This window comes from Spea bombifrons, chromosome 1, assembly GCF_027358695.1.
Source record: "Spea bombifrons isolate aSpeBom1 chromosome 1, aSpeBom1.2.pri, whole genome shotgun sequence".
Lineage (NCBI taxonomy): Eukaryota > Metazoa > Chordata > Amphibia > Anura > Pelobatidae > Spea > Spea bombifrons.
Window position 1 is genome coordinate 3,559,960 of NC_071087.1, and position 27,687 is coordinate 3,587,646.

The following is a 27,687-nucleotide window of genomic DNA, read 5'->3' on the forward strand; positions in this document are numbered from 1 at the left end:
GGGTAGTCAGACGATCCAGGTCATACACGTGGAGGAACGGACACAGCCAAATCACAGATCAGAGGGTAGTTAGGACAAGCCAAGGTCAGATTCACCATAGAACGCTACTGAACAGGTAAACAGCAAAAGACCACACAGGGTACAGGTAACAGGGCTTCCGGATTTTTAAATTTGGCGCCAGGAGCCACCACGCCCCCAACGCTGACGTCACGCGCGCCCCCTACCTGCCAGAATGCGGCAGCTGCTGCTAAAACTAGCATGCCGAGCACCCAGCCGACGCTTCCTCCTGACCTCGCCATGAGGTAAGTGTAGCGGCGAACTGGGAGCCGGACGGATGGACACAGGACGACGGGGGACAGCGGATCTGCGGGAGCGGGTGACACATACAATACCTGGGAACTCTCTGAGTTTCACCTGGAGTCTGTGGGGAAGCCCTGCTTCCCATGGTCTCCGGGTCACTTTAGTCTTTTCCAGAGTAAAGCTCAGTCCACACTCACTTAATGTTGTTTAAGGGGAGTCCCGCTCATATGCATGGTTAGCCCTGGCCCTCATGAAGCTGTTCCACGAGTCAACAGGGATATCTCTCAGTCAGTAACATGCCAGGCGCATACGCATTTTAATATCTATGATAGCAGCGTGGTCATTGTATGGTCATTTCATGTTGGACTTTTTGCAAATTCATGGAAAGATTCTGCAGAACCCACCCTAGATATTTTCCATGCATGAGATCAACAACAACAACAAAAAATCTCTTTGTCCATGTATCACTAGTGTCTGACTGTTGTGTCTCTGTGTGTTAGTGTGAGTATCAAGGTGTATGTTAATGTCTGAGTGTGAGTATCAGGGTGTGTTTTTGTCTGAAATGTACATGTAAGTGTGTTATATAATATAACATTATATAATGTTTGTGTGAGTGTTTGTGTATGGGTGTGCGTAAGTCAGTGTTTGTATTGATGTGAGTGTATGTGTGTATGACAGTCTGTGTGTGAGAGTGTGTAAGTGTCAGGGTGTGTGTTAGCATGTGTTAGTTTCTAGGTGTGTGTTAATGTGTTTTTTTGAGTGCCAGGATGTATGTTAATGTGTGCCAGTGTCATTAGAAACGATTACAGGGTTACTCATTAGGGAATGAGTGACAAATAAAGCACATGCCTAGAAAAACACATATTGAGATTGAATTAGGTCACTGCTGCAGTTTTCGAAACCTGTAACAAAAGATTTGGTAAAAAAACAAAAAGATACTTAAGAATTAAAATGACAATGAAATTTTCTTCAGTTTTGCCTATATCATTGAGAAACCTCTCTCAGCTCACCGCATTGCCCTGGATGCCAATCTGGGGTAGCTCAGTTCTGAGTCTCCTAATTCAGAACACTTCTACTGACTGACTGCACCCCCTAACTAGTCATCCCAGAATCCCAGAAAATGGTTCAATCTCTACTCAACTCCCTCTTTCCAGAGATTTCTGTATGACCCAGTTATGGATGAGATAGACAGTCTATGCGAAAAACAACATCTTCTGCTTCTGTGTCTGGCCTCCTGGAGAGCATCTCATCTCTGTTGGACGCCAAAACATTTGTAGTGCATTACTATGCAAATTACCTCACATTGTAAAACCATAAACTTTACAAAAGCATGTTTATGTATTACACGTAGTATCACATTTTAATGGCAACCATCCTATCTTACAGTGTGAGTGTCTGTCTGTGTGTTAGTGTCTGTGTGTTAGTGTATGCGTTAGTGTGAGTCATGCTTTATGTGTCTGAACATGTATGTTAATGTGTAAGTATGTGTGTCTTTCTCTCTTTCCTTCTGTACATTTCTGTTATTCCACCCTCTTCCTTTTCTCTTTTTTTTCTTTTCTCCTTCCCTCTTCTGCCTTTCTTTCTGGCCTCTCTTGCATCACTTCTTACTTCTCCTTTCTTTCATTTCTTTTTCTGATGTCCCTCTCTTCTTCCATTTCTTTACTTTCTCTTTAGGTTTTCTGTTGTCTCCCTCTTTCCTTACACATGTTTTTCATGTCTTTCTTTTTTGTGTTGTTTCTCACTGATTGACAACATTTCAAACATTTTCTCTAAATTATGGGACCACGTCCTGTGGGGGGAAATATCCTGCCCACCTTTCCCCTCTCCCATGCTAATGCCTCCTTACATCCTCCCCATTGCCTACCTTTGTTGGCTCTAGAGAAGGATATCCTTGTGAGTAGCAAATTTTAGTTACCTATATATAGGAAAAGTTATATAACCACGGTAGCTAACAGACCATCATATACCTGCACAATATGAAAACCTTATTTCACAATAGCTGGGGTGATAAACATTTGCCACAACTATCCCTGTCTAAGATTGATATGGTTTTCAGCCACTAATAGTTGTTTTTGAATGAATGTGTTTTTGCGCCAAATGTCACCGCTTTGTCCTGTTCTCTGCATAAAGAAAAAAAAATCGAATACTGGCTAAAATAATTGAAAAGCCAATGTGCATAATACGAATATCTAGTGAATCTTGCCTTTTTCCCAGAATAAGGGGAGGGACTTGGAGTAAACTGATCTTTGTCCAATCAGCTCACTTCTTTAACATCGTGCAGAGAGCTTGTCCAATGACTGAGCTGCATCTTACAGACTAGTAATGTAATGAAAAGAACCTATATAGGAGCAGAGCAGGCCGGGGATCCATTCATTTCACTGTGACTGCGTTATATGACACGGCTGTACTGTGTCTGAGCACTTTACAGAGTAAAGATTCCAAAATAAGAAAAGAGTAATGAGACTTCAGGGAATGCTTCAGTGGGTTGTAGAAATACTTTAACAAAGCAGAGTTAGACCAAAGCCCTTTTGCTTTTAAAGGAATCAGGCATCTTGGAATTTGTGAAAATGATGGGATAAACATGCCACGATTGGAAAAAAGAGTAGTTATTGGATTCCATTCCTAAGACTTATCCTTAACCTTGTAACATAGGTCAAGAATTTATGCCAGGAACTTCTGGTGGCTGTAATAGAAGGGGAAGTTGTGGATCCTCAATGGTATGCAATCTTCATTTTTTTTTCTTTTCTTAAACCAAACAAAAATTTGTTGCAGATAAGCAACCTATCTACAAAGTCGCTAAGTCTGCTGGACGGCTTGCCTGAGCTACTGCTTCATTTGAATACCCATGATGCACCAAGAAGTATCCCACCTTATTGTTAAGATGTTAAAACAGTTCAATATAAAAAAGGTCCAATTCCTGTGCAATTGTGTTTGCATAAGTTAAAGGTTTCAATGATCAGTAAAGAGCTGGGTGGGATTGATTTAGCGCACCATAACACTGAGGAGTAATGCCAATGGCTGGTCCGTTGCCCTGTGGTGGTTTGGGTGTATTTTAGTTTAGCCTCAGGAAAGTTGTAGCTCGTGCTTTCCCTCTGCTGATTCCAAAGATCAACCTTGTACTATAGACAATTTTTTTGAAGAATAATGTTGGTTGGGGTATTTGATGTTGTTAACGATAGATCATGAGGCATATGTCCCATCTGGAAATAGTAAGAAAAAAAAAACTCTCCGTGTTGTACTATGTATTACTTTGGGATTGTGAAACTGATGTGGCAAAGATTGCAAAATTAGAAAGGAGTAATGAGACCCAGTGAATGTGTGCGATACAAATATCTTGCGAATCTTGCCTTTTAGTCTGGGCTGAGAGGAGGTACTTTGAGTAAGCTGATCTTTGTCCAATCAGCTCACTTCTGTAACATCATGCAGAGGGCTTGTCCAATGGCTGTGCTGCATCTTACAGACTAGTAATGAAAAGAACCTATATAGGAGCAGAGCAGGCCGGGGATCCATTCATTTCACTGTGACTGCGTTATATGACACGGCTGGACTGCGTCTGAGCACTTTACAGAGTAAAGATTCCAAAATAAGAAAGGAGTAATGAGGCTTCAGTAAATACTTCAGTGGGTTATAGAAATGCTTTAACAAAGCAGATTTAGACCAAAGCCATTTACTTTCAAAAGAAACATCATCAGGCAACTTGGTATTTGTGAAGATGATGGGGTAAACATGCCACAATAGGGGAAAAAAAAAGAGTAGTAATTGGATTCCATCCCTAAGACTTATCCTTAACCTTGTAACACAGCCCAAACATTTGTGCCAGGACCTTCTGGATGGCTGTAGCAGAAGGGGATTTTTTTTTAATACATTATTATTATTATTATTATTATTATTATTATTATTATTATTATTATTATTATTATTATTATTATTATTATTATTATTATTATTATTATTGTTGTTGTTGTTGTTGTTATTATAATTATTATTATAATAATAATAAACTATATAAAAAGAAGCTATTTCTGTGCCCAGACACTAAGTCTGCTGGGAAGCTTGCCTGAGCCACTGTCTCATTTGAATACCCATGATGCACCAAGAAATGTCCCACCTTATTGTTAGATTATTAAGATTTTAAAACAGTTCAATATAAAATAGGTCCAATTCCTGTGCTTGTGTTTGCATAAATTAAAGGTTCCAATGATGAGGGAAGAGCTGGGTGGGATTGATTTAACTCACCATAACACTGAAGAGCATTCCCGGTGGCTGGTCTATTGCCCTGCTGTATTTTTGGTATATGCTGGTTTGTTGTTGGTGTCAGTAAGTGTCTTGCTGTTTACAAAAATTTTTGTGTGGGGAGGAACAGCAGTGAGTGTCTGTAAATATATTTTGGTTATTGAGTTTTGCTGGCCTTTCTTCATGTTTATTACAATAGATAGAAAGAGTGTTGATTTTGATTGTAAAGTTTGTTACGTGTAAGAAATGTGCCACTTTTTGAAGTACTGAGAATATTGCCTATATTGTACTGTGAGCTACTTGGGGTTTGTGAAACATATGGGGAAGATTCCAAAATTGGAAAAGAGTAATGCGGCACCAGCGAATGCTTTAACAAAGCAGATTTAGACAACGCCCTTCAGATTGTATGCAAATAAGCTTGTACATATGATTTCAAACATATTCCCGTTATTTCCTTATTTTTTTAGAACTTTCCTTAAATGTTTAAAGTTGAAATATCTGTTCCTCAGATGTGCAGTTGTATTATTTATTTAATCTACTAACAATAGTGAAACAGCTGGAAAACGTACTCACCCCATGTTTAAGGGGCCGGTTTTCAGTATGGAAAAGACTAAAATGCCAGGTTTTTTTTTATGGTTTTTGTTATTATTACTTTATTGTTAAAAAAGAAAAAAAAATGTTTTGGGAAGGTATATGTATATATAAATTGGGTTATAGAGTTACTGTATTTGCTTGATTATAAGACAAGGTTTTTTTCAGAGCAAATACTCTGAAAAATAGATGTTGTCTTATTCAGACCTCAAACAGAGGTCTGAGTATGAGACTAAGATCCAGATCCCCCGCAGCGCTGCAGGAGACCTGGATCCTCCTGTCTGGTAACCTCCGCTGCTGCCAGCAGTTCCATGAGGCGTCTATCACCGAGCGCCAGCGGAAGTGCGGGCAGCATACATACGTACCTTCCCACTGCTGGGATAGCCCACCCACTGCCGGGGAAGCAGAGCCGGTTGGGAGATCATTGATCTCTCTGTGACAGTCAGAGGGGGGGGTTATATTGAGATCTGATATTAGGAGTGCCTAACATCCCTGCCATGATGAGGGCCTTCTTTGTGTGCAACTGCGTGCGCAGGACTCTCAGAGACGTAGTGAAAGGCTCTGCTGGAAACTCCATGTCTCGCTTTTTCCTGCTGCCCCTGTGGAGGCAGCTCAAGTAGGAAAAGTGGGACAGCTCCGTCCCTTACAATTGGACTAAGCCCTGGTTTTACTCGGACGTGGGCAAATTTGTAAGGGAGCACCAACTGGAGGGAGTTAAACCAGACCTGTGGTTACCCCGTGTGATCCACAAGCTCATCAGAGCCAAAGACACTATCGAGAACATCCCAGGGCTCCCCGACGCCACAGCCCGGACTGTCTGGGCCAACGTGTCGTCGAGCAGGCTAACCAACAGGCATAAAGACATTGCATGGATAGCCATTCAGGGAGGCCTCCCCCTAAGGATGTTTATGCATGCCAGGGGGCTGTGCAGATATAGACACTGCCCACAGTGCATTGTGGAGGAGGAGACTTCCCTCCACTTGTTCTGGCAGTGCCCGTTTGCACAGGCCTTGTTCAGAGCCCTGGAGCTGGATCTCAAGGACTCTATTGAGAGAAAGTACCTGTCCTACCATTCGGTACTTTACAGACTTTTTCCAGGAACACACACGGAGAGCGCCATTGAGGATGCTTGGCGTCTCATGTGCTGTGTAAAGGCCGCTCTATGGTTTGCCAGGAACCGCCTGGTGCTGAGGAGGGAGCAGGTCACAGATCCACAGCCTGCTGAGAGACTACTCTCTCAAGGACAGTCTAGAGGCTGAAGACTAGCCCCATTCTCCTCGGCCCCCTTTCTCCACCATTTCCCCAGGTTAGGTTCCACTAATGTGCTAACCATATGTGCCATGTCTGGAAATGTAATTGTATACTGCTTCTACTGAGCTTTCCGTAAACTGAAGTCATACTGTAACGTGTATTGCCCTGCGCTGCGTCGCAGTACTGCTTATCGACAATCTGTAACAACGCTACTGACCTGTGTACTCCTCCTAAAACAGGTTGATATCTGTTTTATCATAAGCAGTTTTTGTATAATAAACTTAAATACAAAAAATAGCTAAGGCATGTTCCAATAACTAGATTGAGTTTATTCAAAAACTGAACATACATTATGGGGGGGGGGGGGTCTGACATTAAATTAAAACAATGGTGGTCACTCCCTGGTTGTAGATCCTGGCTGTCTACCAGAGATAATCCCCTCAGCAAGTGACCGGATGATATACTGCTGGGGGTAGACACAGACGTCTTTACAAAGCCAGTGCCCATAGTCGATAGGGAGGAGGCTGGCTCTCAGGCCTCTCCAGTGGCCCCAGTGATGGTTCCATCACACATTACAAAGTAGACTGCGATGCAGCGCAAACAACGAGCGCATCAGCAGCTTAAGCAAGTACATGCAATTATGCCATTTCTATATGGTCAGTATACCTAACCCAGAAAATTCAGGCCAAATACAGAGAAGCATCAGTAATGACATCACACATTTTCACAAACGCAGAGGTAGTGACCTTAAAGCACCCGCGGATGGGAGGAGAATCAGGAGAATGAGGACTTGTGATGAATCCTCCTTCTGGAGACTGTCAATGATGGAGTAGTCTCTGAGCAAGCTGAGGATCACTGACTCGGACACTGACCAGTGCCTGCCAAACGATAAAGCGTCCTTAATGCAGCACACCAGGCTCCAAGGTTTTTCCATGGAAATTTCTGTGTGATGTCCTTGAAAAAGTCTGTACAAAACCCAATGGTAGGAGAGGAATTTCCTTTACATTAAAGCTTAAAGCTAATTTTCCAAGGCTCTCAGCAAAGCCTGTGCAAAAGTACACTGCCAGAAAAAACCTAGTGAGGTCTCCTCTCAAATGATGCACTGTGGGCAGTGTCTGAACCTATGCAGCCACCTCGCGTGCCATGTCTTTGTGTCTATTGGTCAGCCTGCTCTACAAGTTCCTTTTTTTTATTATTGATGTCCCAAGGTCAGTGGCCAGGCATGTGGCGGAAAGTCCATGATGGACACCAGGTCCCCTTCTTCTTTTTATCAGGGCCGCACTCCCCGATGTTATATGCGAACCCCTGCTTCCGTCCCTGGCCAGAAGTCCTGCAGGAGGGCCGGATCTTCTTGGTTCTTCTTCACAAGGATCAGAGGGGGGAGGCAGAAGACCTACCTATCTCCACTCCTCACCAGGAAACCGCCAACTATTTAGAGGACCCGGCTTCACCATGGCATTTTTCAGTGTACCAAAAAAATCACTACTGTGTAGTCTGTGCTTTTGCATTAATAAAACATTTTAATAATTGTTGATGATAACAATACATGTTTAACTATTCTTACTTTAAAGCATTTTTAAAAATCAGGAAACCCCTAACCTTTTCCTAGAGGCTAATCTCCTAGCTATCTCAAGGTGGATAGGGTTTCGGTGATCTGGGGGATCCTGGCCCTTACCATTACAGACCACAGCCTTTCACCACCAATGTATTGTTTTATGGTTTATTAAGGTTCATGTCTGCCACAGATATGCACCCATGATTTATGACTGATGTAGCTCCAATATCCCATGCTAGGGCCACATGCAATAATGTTAAAGACACAAAAACCAGAACTGGTTGCATAAGAGAAGCGATGAACTTGTCATGACCATACCTGGGTACTCCCTGGGTTTTGCTCAAAAACTCTGGAAGGACATAAACTTGCAGGCTGACCTCCTCAGTGCAGTCCGGTCATGCTGAGTCTCCACTTTTTCAGGTCTTCTGGGGCTCTCTTGACTGATGTACATACCTGGGCACTTGTGGGCTCTGGCTGCCCTGATCCTACCCTTGCGAGACGCGGCCAGGACTGCCTACTGATGTCAGTTCCACTGGCGTACGGAACTTTAACTCCTGGCACGATCCTATGGATTCCTGTTCCCGTTAACCCCTGCAATGCGAACGTAGGCTAGAGGCAGTGACTTGTATTGGGGGAAGGGACCAGGGAGATTAGCTAGGAGATATTAACGAAGACAAACACAAAGATTCTTTGTGTAAGTTTACCCGCCGCCATATTAGTTTATTCGGTTTTCTCGAATATGAATGCACAAGTCTAGTGTCAAGACCCTGCTCTAGCGACCCGGTGCATCCCCCAGAGTACTTCAGTACCATCCAGAAGACACCGATTTTGAAAAGGCCGCAGCCACTTTATTAGTCATTGCCAGATAACCTTAAACTAAAAAGTAGATGCATTAACAGGGTCAATGATTACGAAAACCAAACACCAATAAATAGATTAATAAAGATTAAAATAATATTCCCCGAAAACCACCTAATCTTGCCAAGTTATCCAGAGAACCGCACCGTTTCAGGGACGGACCAAAGTAACTTAACACCAGGAACTGACTCCAACAACCAATCCACATCCCGACTCCAAAACCTCCATCCTCCAAACCGGATCCCGCTGCAGAGTGACCCCATGTCATTATCCATGGCATGCACAACACACATAGTCAGCACAACTACAGGATGCAGGTACCTTGTAACTGTCAACAACACCCCCTCTCACAACATGCCCTGCACCCCAAACCATTGCACGTATAGACGAGGTCCATGGGAAAGCTACCAAAATCTGCTGCTTCGACCCCCCAGGCTCCATAAATCCAACCGCATCACCCGTGCAGACAGAAATCTAGACACCGGTGACACGTCCATGTAGACCAGGACCACACTACCATATATAGCTAATATATTCTCGGGCAGAATATAATATGAGCACACTGCCACATATGGCTAATATATCTTTGGACAGAATGCTGCCCTCTATTGGTTATACATTAAGAAGCATTGTTCCATATGCTTGAAATCCAAAGTTATTATGCTACTTAATGACTTAATGACTTAAAGAATTTTATTTAAAATTTGTTTACCGGCAAACCATGTAAGGAAACTTTTTCAAACTTCATCAGCAGACGTATAATTACTGTGGAGATCTGTGGGGAGGCGCGGGGTGACATATTTTTGAAGTATTTCTGGAGGTCTCTTGTGTGCCTTGTGTGCTAAAGCCTCTGAGAAGGGACTCGTTCACTCTGGATAGCAGCGAAGAGCCCTTATAAATACGACAGACTTGAAGACTCTCCAATCTCTGAGTTTTTTCCTTGGATCAGAAGACGTATTCATCGTGCTCTGTGTAGATGCCCTGTGGAGAGAGAGTCCGCCATGGTTCATGGGAGATGCCTGCTCTTCACCCTTGCTCACCTTGCTATATTTGGTGATTTTTGGAAGATACATTGCAGTCTTGACTTTAGGAGAACGGCTCCTGCGTGCAGCCTGAAGCCCAGAAAATCCATGCTGGAATACAAGAGTGTCCAAGATGGAGACATCATCATCGGAGGAATATTCAGTGTACATTACCAGCTCTTTGCATCCAAAGCAATGAGTGACCGCCAGCTGACATTGTGTATGTTGTGAGTTATTTTTCATTTACCTAAAATCTGTTTTAATAAAAGAAATTAACCTAAAACATCAACTTCTACCACATTCTATGTCCTCCTCCCATTGTTGCCTTATGTCTCCTTTTTATTTTCTCGCCTGCCCGCCTGCCTGCCTGCCCGCCTGCCTGCCCGCCTGCCTGCCCGCCTGCCTGCCCGCCTGCCTGCCTGCCTGCCTGCCCGCCCTTCCTCTGACCTCCCCTCTCTCTCCCACAGTTAATGTCAGAATTCAGAAAGTTTTTTTTTTGTGCTTCAAACTGTAATTTTTTTTCCCAATGAATCCAGGTAGAATTAACACTCAATTTAACCAAAACCGTGACGTCTCAGAACTGTTCTATATTTGATATTGCTATGACTTTAATAATTGGGTTTCCACTTTCCAGGCTACTGCATTTTAGTTGCATAAAAGTCTTAATATGGGTCTGCATTTTTTATTTATTTTGTTTAAAAAAATAGTACTTTTAGTTGATTTGTGCATTGACATTAATTCCACTGAAGAAATCATAAAAAAATTATTTTCTTCTTTTTTTTTTTCTCCATCACTTTTTATTACCTGTTTTCCCAAAACGACCAGGTTTATTGCCATGACTTCTCTCACCTGACATTTGACACAAAGTCTGTTTACAGGAAATAATCCCGGTATTCATTAAAAATTTCTTCTAATATTTCAGATGTGATAAAGTCATATTTTAAATTTCAATCTCTATATTGTATGATTCTACATACACAACTGGTAGACTTCGTGACTCTCTAAATCAGGGATTCTGAACTCCAGGTCTCTACGACGGCAAACCGTCCACGGCTCTTCTTTCTCTGAACTCAATTTCATGCTTTTGACACAAGGGATTCACCTTGGTTTCCACCATTTTGATCGAGCTGCCGGTGATCAAATTGGAATCCCCAAAAATCCTCACCGGATTGTGGTCCTCGAGGCCTGGAGTTTGATCCGCCTGCTCAAAATCTTTTGAAAATGTTCCATACGCTCATTAATAAACTGTTTGGTTTCTCCCTGCAGTCTTTCTCCCCAGTATTACAGACACTTCCTGGCCTTCGTTTTCGCCATTGATGAGATTAACAATAATCCGAATATTTTACCCAATGTGACGCTGGGGTATATTGTGTACGATTCTTGTTCCGATGTGATGAAAGCCATAGAAGGTGTGATGAATATATTATCTGGACTCAAGGTGGCCGTTCCTAACTACTCCTGCGCACGGCGCGACAAAGTGGTCGGTTTTATCGGAGATCTGTCCTCAGTCACATCTCTGGCTGTAGCGCACATCCTCTCGGTCTATGGGTACCCCCAGGTACAGCTACAACTAATTGCTTTTATTAGTAGCTCCTGTCAATGCTGAATCAGGGCAGTTAAACGCGGAATGCACTGCTAAGAGAAGTCGTTTGGGCAGATTCCGTGTATACGTTAAAAAAGTTCTGGGTGCGTTTCTAGTGAATACAGGAGTTCAGAGAAAGTATTCATCTTTGGAATATATAACGTTGATCCATGAAAAATCTGATTGCCTTTGGAGTCCAGAAGGGCCGTTTAACCTATTATATGGCATATATTTCTAACTTAGGTCTTCTTGCCTTCTTCTTGACCAAATGCTGTATTCAGGGTGATCTCTTCCCTAAGCTTAACGAAGGGCATTACCTCCAGTTGGCAATTCTGACTCATGGGCTGTCAAAAAGCACATCTGCTTCCCTGGACCTAGGTAGACTATATAACAGACCACTGTTTGGATCAGTAGATACTTGGCAGGTTTTTAACTTTGTATACTATGTGTCTTTTTACAACCCGATTAACTATACACTCTGTATTCAACCGGAAATTTCAGACGCTATATCCGTGAGAAAAAAACCAATTGCGATCCTTAGATATTAACATGTACCTTGAGACCCTGGGATTCTTATACTCCCCAAGTACATTGGATGTCTGGGTCAGTCCTCTACTAGACACGTTGGGTGTTTTCTTGCATATTAAGCCCTTCGGAACCTGACTGCTTGGTTGTTATCGGGTTATCTGTGTCCCTATCCCCGCGTGGTGGATCTACTGTGGTGGATCTGCAATAGGACCACTGCTGACCAGCCGCGTTTCATTAGCAGACTGGTAGGACGCCTTTAAACAACATTAATCCAGAAATCATGGATATAGAAATCGACGAGGCTTTCTACACCTTCATTTGTGACTTGGACATTGTCCCTAAGTATATGCAGTATAGGGCTGCAACTACCGATTATTTTCATAATCGATTAGTTGGCCGATTATTTTTTTGATTCATTGATTAATCGGATAAACAAATAAATGTTAATTTTTAATTTATTTAGAATAATTTAATAAACAAACAGGATGTCAAACAGCAGAATAAAAAAAACTTTGATAAAAATGCATTTCTTGTTTTTATTTCCCAATCTGCCCCCCCCCAGTTATGCACATTTGAACCCAGGCTTCCCACACTGCCTCCCAGATATGCCACATACCCCCAGATATGCCACACTGCCTCCCAGATATGCCACTCTGCCCTCCCCACATATGCCTTATATACCCTATATGCCTTATAGCCCATGATATGCCACTGTGCCCCTGATATGCCTTTCACCCCAGTATGCCTTATACCCCCAGATATGCCACTCCGTCCTCCCCAGATATGCCTTATACCCCCAGATATGCCATAGTGCCCTCATAGATTCACAGACTCGGTCGCATCACACTGACACCATACTTTTATAAATCAATACATTAATAATGTTCTCTGCCCCCAGGATTTAGATTTCCCTTAGTTTGTCCCCCTTAACCTCTAACTGCACCTTAAGTTAACTTTATTAAATTAATTAAATTAACCCTCAGTCCTCAGCATTAAATTAACCCTAAACACCCCATTAACCATAACTGCCCCTAAATTAACCCTAAAGACCCCATCAACCACAACTGCCCCAAAATTAACCCTAAACTCCCCATTAACCATAACTGCCCCTAAACACCCCATCAACCACAACTGCCCCAAAATTAACCCTAAACACCCCATCAACCATAACTGCCCCTAAACACCCCATTAACCATAACTGCCCCTAAATTAACCCTAAACACCCCATTAACCATAACTGCCCCTAACTTAATCGCTACCTCCCCTAACTTTCAGCAGCCCAAATATTAATTTCATACTCACAGTTAGATGAGTGCCTGAGCAGGGGTGGGGCCAATCGTAAGAGTAACCGCAGGGAGGGACTGTAAGTAGTAGCTGCTGTGAGTCACACTAAATGAAACGGATTATAAAACGAGGGGTATTTTTCAGAGCTCGAGTTGGCAACGATTTTCATTATCGTTTATTATCGATTTTATCGATTAGTTGTCGCAGCCCTAATGCAGTAGTCCATGATATATGACTTACCACGGCTAAAGGAAGCTAGTTGGTTACTCTTGTACTCAAATTGTATATTGACAGATCAGCTATGGAACCACAAACCCTCTTCTAAGTGAGAAAAGCCCATATCCATCATTCTTTCAGACAGTTCAAGATGATCGTATGCAATATGCAGCTATTTCAGAATTGCTTTTACGCTTAGGCTGGACCTGGGTGGGAATCATTACATCGGCCGACGACAGTGGAGCAACAGAGAGTCAAGAGCTGAGCAAACAAATGATGGAACGGAAAATCTGCATTGAGTTCACCATTGTACTAAAAAACCAGGAGAAAATAAATGACCGATTCTCTTATACGGAATCCAGCAACATCCTCCAAAATTCAACATCTCACGCTGTTATCATTTGCGGCTCAGTGTCAATCCAGTTCTTCCTAACTTTGGAAGAGGACGACGATCCGCTTTCCAGCAAGACTCTAATCTTTTCTTCGTCGTGGTCTTTTAATGCTGACCTTGGACAGGCCCCTGTGGCTGCGCTCAACGGGAGTTTGGTGTTTTCCATCCCAAAAAGAAAAATTCCGGGACTGCAAACTTTTCTACAAAATGCCCACCCTTCCAATCGGCCGGACGACGCCTTACTGGAAGATATCTGGGCACAATTTTTTGAATGCGTGACTCCAGACCAAGAAAAGAACAAAATATTTCAGACCATTTACAATCTAAAACTCCAAAATTGCTCAGGAAACGAACACATATTAGACATCAGTAACGTGGTCTACGATACACAAAGCTTCCGAACGTCTTATAACGTTTACACTGCAGGATACATCATGGCCCATGCTCTCCATGACGCCTATTACTCGGGATCTAAGACGTCATTTAAATCCAAGACAGTAAGTTTTTTTGTAATGGGAATGTTCTTTACATTCCTTTTAATCGTATCGTTGGGTTTTACCATATCTTTTGTAATTATCAAATTAATTATCTAGACCCCTTTCTGGAAAAAAACAGAGTTTGAGTAAAAAACGTCTTCTATTGATTGTTATGAGAGTAGTAAATCTCTTATTCTCCATATTTAACTGAAAATAAGAAGTGAAGCCAATCATTACTTTTTCTTCACAAAATATGGCCATATAGTGTGACGGAATCGCCAATATTTCTGTTTTTAAGTAATATTTGCTGGGTGCGCGTGATCTTTTGAAATTGTAAATTTACTTTCGCTTTCCTTTTTTTCTTTATTCTCATACCCATATTTTATTGTCTTGATGTTAGAAACTGCAGCACTCCATCCAAAAAGTTAACTTTACAGACCCTATAGGAGAGGACATTTATTTCAACAACAAGGGAGCGATCCCCACGCAGTACCACATCTTCAACCACGTCGTCCTAGCTAACGGGACCTTTGTAGCGAGACTCATTGGACGCTTTAGTATGTTGGCGCCGGAGGGACAGAGACTCGTCGTTAACACGCGTGACATCATCTGGAAAAAGAACACAAACGAGGTGGGCATATTTATTGCTATCTCAACAGAACGCGTATTATGTTATATAACAACACGGCTTCCAATATGGCTTTTCCTTTGTAAAGAAAACCGATATCCTGGTTAGGAACAATCCCGAACGCTTAAAAATGACAAAAATAAGGTTTTGCCTAATTCAATTTTTAAATTGGAAAACAAATTAATTATTACATAAAAATTATTTTAAAAAAAGGCTGCTGCAGTTCCTGTATATAAAAATAAACTAATACTATATACACTACAGCTTCTCCAATCCACCCCAGCACATTTTCACTTATAGTATGGTGTTTGTATATATATATATATACCGTATTTGCTCGATTATAAGACGATATTTTTTTCAGAGCAAATGCTCTGAAAAATACCCCTCGTCTTATAATCGGGGTCGTCTTATAATCAGACCTCAAAGTCTGACTATGAGACGACTAAGATCCAGATCCCCCGCAGCTGCAGGGGATCTGGATCCTCCTGTCTCAACCCCCCGCCCCACTTACCGGTACTTCAGAGTCCCCGGTGTGCAGGACTGGGGGGGCAGGTTGGAAAATAGAAGGAAATAAAACCAAAATATTTTTCTCAATCATAGCTTTTATTAAAAAAATTGTTTAAATGAATTAACATTTACTGGTAAAACTTTTTTTCCTATAGGGTCGTCTTATATTCAGGCTTTTTCTTTTTTCCCTAAATTAATATTAAGATTTGGGGGGTCGTCTTATAATCAAGCAAATGCGGTATATATGTATATATACATATACATACATACACTATATGGACATGGGTATTGGGACACCTGACCATTGCACTAAGAAGGACTTTAGTATGAAGTTGCCCCCCCATAACAGCTTCCACTCTTCTGGGAAGGCTCTGTGCGGCCGGTCAGGTCCTTCCATACCGGACTCATCCAACCATGTTTTTATGGACCTCTTAATTATTGAAATTAAGGTTTGGGCCCCTTAGTTTTAGTGACGGAAAATCTTAATGCTTCAGCATGACGAGACATTTTGGACGATGCTTTGCTTCCAACTTTGTGGGGACAGTGTGGAGAAGACTCTTTTCTGTTCCAGCATGACTGCCCCGACGCACAAAGCTAAAGACATGGTTGGATGAGTTATAAAAAACATTTTTATTAATGTTGAACAGAAGGAAGCACCCCATCCCGCGAGAGAGTGCTTGTCAGGTTATATAAGTGCTCCCCCGTGGCGGGTGAAGGTTTCATGGAGGGGCAACATATTAGCGATGCCATTATATAAAAATATGGTGGTGGAGAGGCGGTGGTTTGCATTTCTCTTTTTTTCCACATACTTTGTGATCATCACTGAAGTCTTTATCTTTTCTTTCTCTGATTAGGTACCCAGATCCCAGTGCTCTGAAAGCTGCAATCCAGGCGGTAGAAAGGTCGTAAAGAAAGGGAAACCAATCTGCTGTTATGACTGCGTCCGGTGCTCAGAGGGGGAAATTTCCACAGAGAAAGGTAAACGCCATAACTACTTTGAAGTAATAGTAATGGTTTCAAGGCCTTCATTTGTCCACCTTGTAAAAGAGAAGGAAAGTGGTTTCAGTAACAGATAGAAGAACAAATTGAGGGTTATGTGCAAAAGACTTTCTATCAGTAATGGACTCTCGCATGGCTATGGGTATCTGAAGAAAGTAATCCTGAAGAACAGCAGGTATGATGTGTAGCTAAAGCAGTCCTTAAAGAGTCGCTCAGACCTTAACGGCTTCCAGCAGAACCACATTTATGGCTAGACTTTTTACAAGGTGCCTGGGGCAACCAGAGCAGGGGTGGGGGACCACCAGCCGTCCCCCCAGAAAACACGCTCAGTGTGTAGAGATGGGTTTGGTGGGACTGGTACCAGCTTTGCACTAAAGAATGAGTGGAACTCACACAAGGCCTATAGTTTTTAGCTAACGCTTTTGGTTTTTCCACCAGTATAGCTGTTTTTGAAATATTTAGTTGAAGACCTCGGGAAGCAGGGATTTGTGTCTAAATGTGGCGGGATTAGCTTTCCCTTATTAAATTTCTTAACCTTCTCCTTGTCCCCTTAAAATGGCTTCTTGAACCAATCCAAAACATTCTGCCTATATATATATATATATACATTCTGCCTATATATATATATATATATATGACGCTCACTTTTCTTTTCAGATGTTGATGTATGCATCAAATGCCCAGAAAACCAGTGGCCTAATGAAAGAAGTGACATGTGCCTGCCTAAAATCCTTGAGTTCTTGTCATATGAAATGGATTTTATTGCCTCGCTCTGTTCCTTTTTCTCTATTTTCTTTTCTATTCTTAGCGCCGTAGTACTGGCGCTATTTATTCAGTTTCGTGACACCCCGGTGGTGAAGGCCAATAACCGGACCCTGAGCTTCATCCTACTGATCTCCCTTTCGCTCAGCTTCCTCTGTGTGTTACTTTTCATTGGTCGCCCTGTAGATATAACCTGCATGTTACGTCAAACGTCTTTTGCGGTCATCTTCACCGTGGCTGTATCTTCTGTGTTGGCCAAGACTGTCGTGGTCTGCATTGCCTTTAAAGCCACCAGACCTGGAAAAATCTGGAAGAAATGGGCTGGTGCCAAATTGTCATATGCTATCGTTCTGTCTTGTTCCATCATTCAGATTTGTATTTGTATCAGTTGGTTGGGAATATCTCCACCTTTCCAAGATGTCAATATGCATTCCCACCCTGGGAAGATCATCATTAAATGTAATGAAGGCTCTCCCATTGGTTTTTATTGTGCCCTTGGCTACATTGGATTTCTGGCAGCTGTGAGTTTTGTGGCTGCTTTCTTGGTGAGGTCGTTGCCGGACAGTTTCAACGAGGGGAAATACATCACTTTCAGCATGTTGGTGTTTTGCTGCGTTTGGGTCTGTGCCGTCCCGGCGTATCTGAGCACCGAAGGCAAGAACACGGTGGCCACGGAAATATTTGCCATACTTGCATCAAGCGCTGGACTGCTGACATGTATATTTTCTCCAAAATGTTATATTGTTTTGATGAAGCCTCACATGAACACAAAAAAACATTTACTTGGGAAGATTAAAGCTTAATTATTTTTTTTTTGCACAAAGTACATCCAAATAACTCAGTTTTCTATGTAAGTAATTAAGGTCAGTCGGCTGTGATGTGCAAATAACATAATAAAAAACATAACAAAAAAAACATAATAAAGAATGGAATATTGCAACAAAAAACTGTAACTTTTAGTGGTATGAATAGTGACATATCCTGGCCACAGGTCCAGAAGGGTTGCAGTCCCCCTGGTACAAAACCGGGGGGCAGATCGTACCCCCCCTGTTGTCCTGCTGCACAATGGCCGGTTACTAGGGAGATCTTTATTCTCCCCTATTATATCTGCCTATTTACGCGATTAAGGTTGTACCGCTCAGGACAACCTCCATAGGCATCATTTAAGACACGGCGTGCCAGGTTATGACGTCATATCCCAGAACTCCATTTCTTAAAGGGCCCAGTGCCATTATTGTACCAGAAAACGACCTTCCACAAACTGGGGCCTAGAAGCACACATTTGTCCAAATAACATTCGGTGCCAATACCCCCTCCCCATGTGAGATCTGTGTGTCGTTTTTGGCTTCCACAAGGTTGATACCATAGCGGCAGTCGCGACATAAAATATCACATCCTCCTGGCATGGGTCTACCGTTGATATCTGACTAGAAAGGGTAAGAAGCCTTAGAACTCGTACTGCCTCCATTAACATCTTTTCCGGCATGGTGTTTTGTGATGTAATTGTCTATCTGGATGACATCTTCATAAATTCAAGATCTTTGGATGGAGAATGAATTCCTGTCAAGGCTGTCCTTCAAATGTTTAAAGGAGAATTCATTATATCCCAACTTTGCCTTTACTACTGCCCAGCTTTATTATCCCTAAGCCCCACTGCTACAAGTAAAAAAGTATTTTTTTAAAAAATCACTATCTCCCACCCAACAAAAAAGTAGGGTATTAATGTAATCAGGGGGTACTGCTGAACATAAACTAAATTGTTCAATAGTTGCACCTACTAGGTAGAACGCACCCCAAGTAAAATTGTAATTTTTTTCCTCTATTTTGGTATAGGGTTTTTACATTGTATTACTAATAGACTTGTGCATTCGTATTCAGCCCAGATACCGAGCATACACAACAATCTAGCCTACCTTATCTACACAACATCACAGGGGTTAACGGGAGCGGAAATACGTAAGTTTGCCTCCAGGAGTTAAAGGGCCGAGCTAGCGACTGTATTGGTCGCCTGCAGGGGCCTCCTCTGGCATCAACCAATTGGTTGATTGGAACACGAAGATGAACTTGTGTTGAGTTATATTTGAGGGGTTAATGGCTGTGTGTTGGGTGATATTGAGGGGTTAATGGCCGTGTATTGAGTTATATTTGAGGGGACTGTAAAGTTACTCTGTTATACAGGCTGTACACGCACTACTTTACATTGTAGCCGAGCATCATTTCTTCAGTGTTGTCACATGAAAAGATACTGTAGCTAGTGCAAATGGGGGGGGGGGTCAGAAAGCATTGGCTTCCCAAGAAGCTACCATCGCTGTTCGGTTCCATTCTCCTAATTTATTACTAACCCTGCATCTGATACGCACCCAGAACCCCTCATCTACTGCTGTAATCCCTCTGAACCACCTAGTATTCTCTATCCTACCTCCCTGCATTCCCTGCTGATTTCAAAGGGTTAACTTTGGACCCCTCTTGTCTAGCTTCATTACAATTGTTAAGACAAGGTGTGAAACATCTGCATCCTGTATGCAATCATCTTATCTGCCTAGCCCTATAAATTCCTAGGCCCTGCGTGGAAACGATCTTGCTTGGAAATGTAGCTGCAGTGGACTCATCAAAAGTGGACAGATGATAGGAGTTATACTGGAGTGGACTCATCATAAGTGGACAGATGATAGGAGTTACACTGGAGTGGACTTATAATAAGTGGACAGATGATAGGAGTTACACTGGAGTGGACTTATCATAAGTGGACAGATGATAGGAGTTACACTGGAGTGGACTCATCATAAGTGGACAGATGATAGGAGTTACACTGGAGTGGACTCATCATAAGTGGACAGATGATAGGAGTTACACTGGAGTTTAACTGTAGGAAAACTTCAGGGACTGCAACGCCATCTTCACTGGCACTCCTATTATTCTACTCACAGTATGATGCCCTACTTGTTTCTACTCCTTCTATCTGCACCTCTACTCCAGATTTCATCTCCCTTTCCTCTGACAACTACTCCACAGTCCACACCTCACCTTTACTTCAGTTCCTGATCCCATCTCAACTCACATGCCCTTCTCTTCTTCCTTCAAACTCTCCCCACCACTAACCAATCTCATGTAAAGGCAACCCATTACTATAGATCCCAGTCTCACTTGTTGTTGGTCTGTATCCTCCACCTTCTGTGCTCAGAGTAAACTTCAAATCTGGACCCAGCCTTCCAAACTGCTTCCGCCAAGCACTTTCCATACTAACACAAACAACCGCAATCCCTCCAATCTCAAACCAGTTCACTGTAACCCCAGCACCCCTTTATCCTGCCCCCTCTGAATGCGCACTCCAAGTGCAACAAACTCACTGCTTTCCATGACTTTTTCATCTCTAACCCCCTCAGTCTCCTAAAAAGTGGTTAATAGCATTAGACACTACCTCTCCTGCTGGTGGTCTACACTTCAGCCACACACCAAGGCCTTGGGAAGAGGCTTCTTCCCTCCCTGGCTCCGTCTTTTTGCGGAAGTGCACAAGAGGGTCCGATAGATTTGTGGAGAATTAGAGATACAGCTTCTTCACAATTCTATCAGAAAAGACTGGGGTCCCAGTCAAACTGCCGCCCTGGGTCCCATGTTAGGGCTAGCCCTGGTCAGTCCACCCCTGGTGTCTATTCCAAGTTCAGCAGGGAGTTCCAAATTTTGTGTGTGGGGGGGGTAATCTAGGCGGGGCAATTTCCTCCCTTGGACCTCTGTAGCGGCGCCTATGGTATAGACCTATCTTAGAATTTATTAACTTGATATCCTGTATATTCAGTAAAGTATTCAGAAAGTCTAACATTTATTGATGTGAAACTTAAACAAAACTTTAGGTCCGAGATTGCTGAGTGTCTTGTGAGCTTGGTCCTTGGTGAATGATGTCTGTTTTGCTTTGAGACCTTAAGTCACTTATGGAGAGAATAAATCCCAATGAATGAATTTAGAACTTGATATTTTTATATGCGCCGCAGCTGCCTGGTTTAATATAAAGTCAGCTGAACACAGATGTATACCGGGTCCTGCAGATCACCTGCACCGAGGAGGACAGGAGACGTTATGATGGACAAGCATCTTCCATTCTCTATTATTAATGGGTTCACAATGTTCTTGGAGATCTTCTTCTGGTCCACAGTTGGAACATCGGCTCCTGGGTGTCTTCTTAGTGGGAAAAAATGCGTGTTTGAGTATAAATATTATCAGAAAGGAGACATCATCATTGGAGGAGTTTTTACTGTAAATACCGATTTAAGGGAACTGGTTAATTGTGATGGGACACCTGGACCTGAACTAATGCTGTGTACATAGTAAGTGGACATTTTCCCTACTTCTTATATGTTTCTGATGCATTAAAGATGAGACATCTCTGTAGTGGCCCTGGGTCTCTGGCAATGACAGCGCTCACGGCGAGCTGCTCGATCACTATTCTGTTAAACTTGTACTTTTCTCTTTTATATGGGAATCACAATATACTAATAACCCAATAACGGGTCTAATCGTGTCATCTTCCACAGTATAGACCTCACACAATACAAGAGTCTCCTGGCTTTCACCTTTGCCGTTGATGAGATTAACCGAGATCCGGATCTTTTACCCGATATCACCCTGGGTTACCACGCGTACGATTCTTGCGGAAGCGCACAAAAAGCCATAAAAAACGTCATCCAAATATTGTCTGGAACTGAGCGGGAAATTCCGAATTATTCCTGCCCGGGACGGGGTAACATTGCCGGGTTTATTGGAGATCGACAATCTCTCACGACGCTCCCCATGGCACAAATCCTGAGTGTGTACGGATACCCCCAGGTAAGTGGCAGCTGTGCGATGGGCTAGAAAAGCCCTGTTTTTGATTTTTTTTTTATACGAAATAGGTAAAATTTGACTTTTTTTTAGCTTGTACTTGGTTAAAAAATGTATTCGCCACGCAGCCGATAAATAAAGCAATATCCAGCCATATATTGGTAAAATATGGTATATTTTGGCTGCTAAATTTAGGAAAATCGATTATAAAGACCTATTTATAGGTGTTCTAGGTATAGATCTGTACCGTGTTAGCCATAGGAAAACAAAATTGATGCTCCCTATATTGGCTAACTGAAGTCTAATAGATTGCAAGCTTTTCAGACTACGTAGGTATCTTCTTCGGGAATATTTGAAGCAGAAATTGCTCATACATTTATGAAAATTAGAATTTGACACAGCAGTCTCTTTTGGTGCTATAGACCGCCACAGACTATGTGTCTGTATAAGACCGATTGTATAGATGGCGGGGCTTAAATCCTTTAACAAGGTTTAAACCGAAATTAAGGGCGTCAAATTTTAGCATAAATATTTAAAAATATATATAAATATATAAAAATATATAAAATATAAAACGCTACTGAAGTGTTAGCTGATTAAGTGCGATATACTGTAAGAATCACCACAGTTTTTTAAAAAAACACCATAGAATTTAAAAGTGAAATCGCATAAAGAAAAAACAATAAAAAATCAATATAAAAATATATAAAAAATAAATAATTAAAAACAATTTATGAATGAAAATAAATAAATGAATAAAAAAAAAAGGTTTAAACCAAAATTAAGGGCGTCACGTTTTAGCATGAGTTAAAACCAAGGAATGAATATATGTGCTATATACTGTAGGAATCACCACGGTATTAAAAAAAAAAAAAAAAACACCGCTAGTATTTAAAAATGAAATAATAGCATAATGAAAATACAATAAAAATCTATATAAAAATATTAAATTGTTAAAAAATAATTTATTAATGAAAATAACTAAATTCATTTAAAAAAAAAAGTAAAAAGACTATAAAAAACACTTGGCCTGACTTTGTGACATTATGACATAATTCTGAGTTCCTGTGTCTGTATATTTGTTCCTCTTTTTATTTGATTATCTGTCGATTGTGTATCGTTGCCCAATTAAACCTTTCCTGAGATCTTTTAGTTGTTCATCTCTGTCTTTGGGTTCAAAACAAATGCGGTTATATGTTATGGCTTGGGTGTACGTTTTAGATCTTTTGGTGTCGTCTGGGTGAAAGGCGTTGCTGTTGAGGTAACTCGGCCTGTCCATCGATTTGCGGTCTAAGAAGGTTTGGTGTTATTTCTGATCGCTGTAGGTAGCTGAGTTGCCGTTTTGTTGTCGAGTGGAACTTGTGTAATTGTAATAGTGATTAGGATGTTGTTTATATAGTGATGATAGACTAGGGGGTTGGGGTCAAAGATAGCCAGGAATCATGCCTCTCCTTTTGCCATGAGTAGGTTGGCAAATTGGGGTGCCATCCATGTTTCCATTGCTGTGCCCAGTAATAAAATTCCCTAAAAAAAATATAATGTATCCATGTAGGAATGAGTGTGAATTTCATGAATATTATGATGGTTTCACTTGTTTTGTTATCTTGTAGGCATTTATTGAAATGGTTCTTCTGTGTGGTATCCTGGTGGATGAGTGGAATTGTGGACATAGCTTGGTGTTTTTACAAGAGGTCTCGGGATAGTTCCCACCCGGCTGGAGATATTTTCTATGAGTGTGCCAACTCCTCGTATTATAGACCTTCCAGGGTTGCTATCTCTATAGATCTTGGGAAGCATATAGAAGGATCCTTGGGGATCATTTTGATGTATGAAGTGTTATTAGAGGGCACGTTTTGCTTTTAGTGAGCTCTCTTTTGTAGGGTTTGTTGGGGTCCTCCTTCAGTCTGCTGTAGTGTCAATTCTCAGAGAGTTGTCTACGTGCCTCTTTCATGTAGTCATTTGTGTTCATAATGACCACATCTCCCCCTTTATCAGATGGGTTTATTGTAATGTTTTTGTTAGCGTTCAGTAATTTCCTGGGTTTTTGTTCCTGTTTACTTGGTAGGCGCTGGTTTGTACTCCACATAGCACATCCAGAATCTGAAATATTCCAAAACTAGAAGATGTAGGAAGTAGACTAATAAAGGCTGTCACTGGTGGATGATCCAGGACGAGTCCAGACATGCCGCACCTCATGATTGGAACACAAGTCAAGATTTTGACCAGTTTAAGCAGTTTTTCATGAATACATATCCCACCGAGAGGTGAATTTTAGCCCTACTTTATGTTCTTAGCAGACACAGTTGGAAACTCAATACCAACACCAATGTTTGGGAAACTTAGTACTGTTTTTTACCCATAGTCTATGAGATGGTAGAGACAGAGATGTCTTCTGCTGTTTGTTATTAAAAATGATGAAAATCTTCTCTTATTATACCTAGATAAGCTACGGGACATCTGATCCACAGCTCAGTGACAGAGTATCTTATCCTTACTTCTTCCGAACTCTTCAAGATGAGCAGACTCGTTACGAAGGCATTTTAATCTTCTTGGAACATTTTGATTGGAATTGGGTTGGAATAATCACCTCAGGTGATGAGCGTGGAGAGAGGGAGCTCAGTGAGTTGAGTCGCGTGATCACCAGGAGTGGGATCTGCATTGAGTTTATCATTACAATGTCAGATTTCTTTGCCAATGATCTAAAGGATTTTGCTATTATCAAGAAAGCAAGGAGCCAAGTTGTAATCGCTTGTGGCACATGCTCTTTGGGCTGTATGAAAACTTTAGAAAGTTCTATATCAATCTTCAAAAATATTACATTTATCCTTCCAGATTCATGGACATCTGTATTTCATTATAGTTTAAGCGCCATGAGAACATTAAATGGAAGTATAAGCTTCACACCTCAACGAGTTTACATGCAAGACCTGGAAATGTTTATTGACAACGTCCATCCATCGAACAGCCCAAATGACCCATTTATTGAAGACATATGGCTGAAATATTTCAGATGTTTTACAAGAAACATAAGAAAGTATCTATTTTTTATGAATCTGTATAAATTAACTCCGGTAAACTGCACAGGGATAGAACGCATTACAGATGCTGGGAATTATTCTGTTGGAGGCAAAACTTATCTCGTGTACACGGCGGTCTATGCCCTGGCGCATGCTTTACACAATATGCATCTGTCCCTGAACATGACTGCCATGGACATAAATCAAGGAAAATATGATTATAGGAACAGGGTGAGTATTTATCTGGAAAGGGATTGTCTACATCCTATTTATATGTGTGTTGGTTTGAGTGACTTTGCGAGTCGGACTCTTTAGTGAATAGACCTTAGAGACCATGGGTGGTGGTATGGGCAGGTACATGTTCTTCCAGGCTTGAGCCTTCTGGTTGTTTATTTACACAGCTTAATTTATGAACCCATTTCTTGTTTCTGTACAAATTATTGTAACTAATAGCTCCGTAAAGCAATGAGAACCATTCCGGGCTCCAAGAAGAATACGGACATCCGGGACACAGTGACCTTGGTCCAAACATGGACACTTGGGAGGTCTATTTCTATGTGCCTGGGACTGTATACTTACAAAGTAGCTACAGGAGGGAGAAGCGTTCATGGCAAAACTCACCATAATTGCTTCCCTTTTTTAAGCTCCACAGGTATGTAAGTAAAGTGCGTTACACAGACCGGTTTGGGAAGGAAAAGTTCTTCAATGAGAGAGGAGAGATCCCCAGTGTCTACAGTCTGACCAACTGGAAATTAGTAATACAACAAAAAAAGGCTGAATTAGAGAAACTTATTATCGGGAAGCTGTATACATCTCTGTCTGACATCTGCCACTTCCATTTCTTTAGAAGACAAATCATTTGGAAAACTGGCAAAGTAAGTTACACATAACTTCACATCTCGCCCAATGCTGACCCAAAGATGTACAGTGCTGCCCCCGGCAGTATGTGGGGTGTATAAACTCCCCGAAAGGAATCAGCTACTCACTTGAAGTGTTTATGCATGTGTCCTGAGATACAAATGCCAATGTGGTCATGCTTTCAAAGTTCCGTTTGCCAGGACAGTGTTGTGATAGGTCATGGTGCCCTGTCCGTGTTGGCAGTTCACATGATGCAGAGAGGGAAGCTATTGGTGGTAAGCCAGGGGCTCGAGTCCAAGTGATGCTAAAATGAAAGACAGCTGGGAGCCTATGAAGTTTATTTAGATGAAGAAGGAAGAATAAGAATACTTCAGTACCATTTTAGGGCTACCTCTTATCCCTCCTCGGGATGCCTATAAATCCAAGAAAGCTACATGAGTGATGTTAAATACAGAACCATAAAAAATAATCTTACTTTCATGTATGTTTTTAAACCAAACAGAATCAAATAAAAAATACAATTAAATATATATATATATGATACCATTTAGAATTGGACATTATATGGGTGTTAAGGAAGTGCGTCACTTCCACTTTGGGCTCCAGATATAAGAACATTCATAGTGAATTGGGAAAAAAAAAGGCAAAGCAAGGATGGGGTTTTTAGATTCAGTATTAGGGAACAATAATAATATTATTGCTCTTATTTTCCCAGGTTCCAAAGGCTCGATGTAATGACTATTGTCCCCCGGGATCCAGAAAAGCCCCTGGTAGAGGGTATCGCACTTGCTGCTACCGCTGTGTTCCATGTTCAGAGGGGGAAGTGTCCAATGAGATTGGTAGGACGGGGTTGTTGCCGTAAGGGGGTTCCTTGGAGTAGATATTTCAGCCTGTCATTTATGAAGCAGTGAATGATCGGCAGCCATTATACAAAAAGATGCTACGTGGGGGAAGGGTAGATTATTTTTTTGAGGTTGCAACATTATTACATCTAAAAGAATTTAAACGCCCAGATCGCTCAATGAAACAGACCTGGCAGAGCATCTATGGGGGGTCTCTGATGGGTTCCCTGCTGCTCTTCACCAGAAGCACTAGCATGATAGAAGGTACACAAACTGACCACACAGGAAGTAAATGAGAACAGCTTCAGAGAATTCCGAAGCAAAGGTCAGGAGCCAGGCCAATCTCAAAAACAAGATCCTGTTCGGGAGCCAAATTCTAGGCAAGGTACATAAGGGATAAGATGAGACGGAGTCAAAACAAAGCCAAGGTCAAGGCAGGCAACGGTCAAGCAGGGTCAAAAACATGCCAAGGTAAAAAAAATACCAAAAAAGCCACGAAAACAAAGATAACACTCACTAGCACAATGATAACTCTTGAAGCGAGGAGACAGGCCAAGTTCCTCATCAGGAATTAAAGGGCCGTGCAAGCCCAATTGGTTGATGCCAGAGGAGGCCCCTGCAGGTAACCAATAGAGTTGTTTGCATGGCCCTTTAACTCCTGACGGCGCAAATTGGCCTGGGGAGACCATGGTTTCTCTGCTTCAGGAGTTAAGGATCTATACAAGCGACTCTATTAGTCATTCGTACGTACCTTTAACTCTTAGATCAGGGAGACCAGTGGTTTCTGCCGGCCAAGTTGCGGCACCAGGAATTTACGAAGTCCGTACGAGCGACTCTATTGGTCGCTAGCAGGGGGCCTGTCTGCCATGAACCAATGAAGTACAGGTGCACTCCATTGGTTGATGGCAGAGAAGGCCCCTGCTGGCGACCAATAGAGTTGCTTGTACGGACATTTAAAATCCTGACGCTAAA

The 27,687-nt window shown here is 41.8% G+C and overlaps 1 protein-coding gene across 1 annotated transcript in view; it reads left to right on the plus strand.

Moving 5' to 3' along the window:
• Positions 1-258: 258 nt before the first annotated feature.
• The window catches only part of LOC128468237 (vomeronasal type-2 receptor 26-like), a 29,229-nt gene continuing 1,800 nt past the window's right edge, over positions 259-27,687 (plus strand). Inside the window, exons 1-7 of the mRNA XM_053449929.1 lie at positions 259-302; positions 9,765-10,037; positions 11,077-11,368; positions 13,499-14,308; positions 14,688-14,918; positions 16,280-16,403; positions 17,082-17,605. Coding sequence (XP_053305904.1) covers positions 259-302; positions 9,765-10,037; positions 11,077-11,368; positions 13,499-14,308; positions 14,688-14,918; positions 16,280-16,403; positions 17,082-17,605 — 2,298 coding nt within the window. The remainder of the gene's footprint in view (positions 303-9,764; positions 10,038-11,076; positions 11,369-13,498; positions 14,309-14,687; positions 14,919-16,279; positions 16,404-17,081; positions 17,606-27,687) is intronic.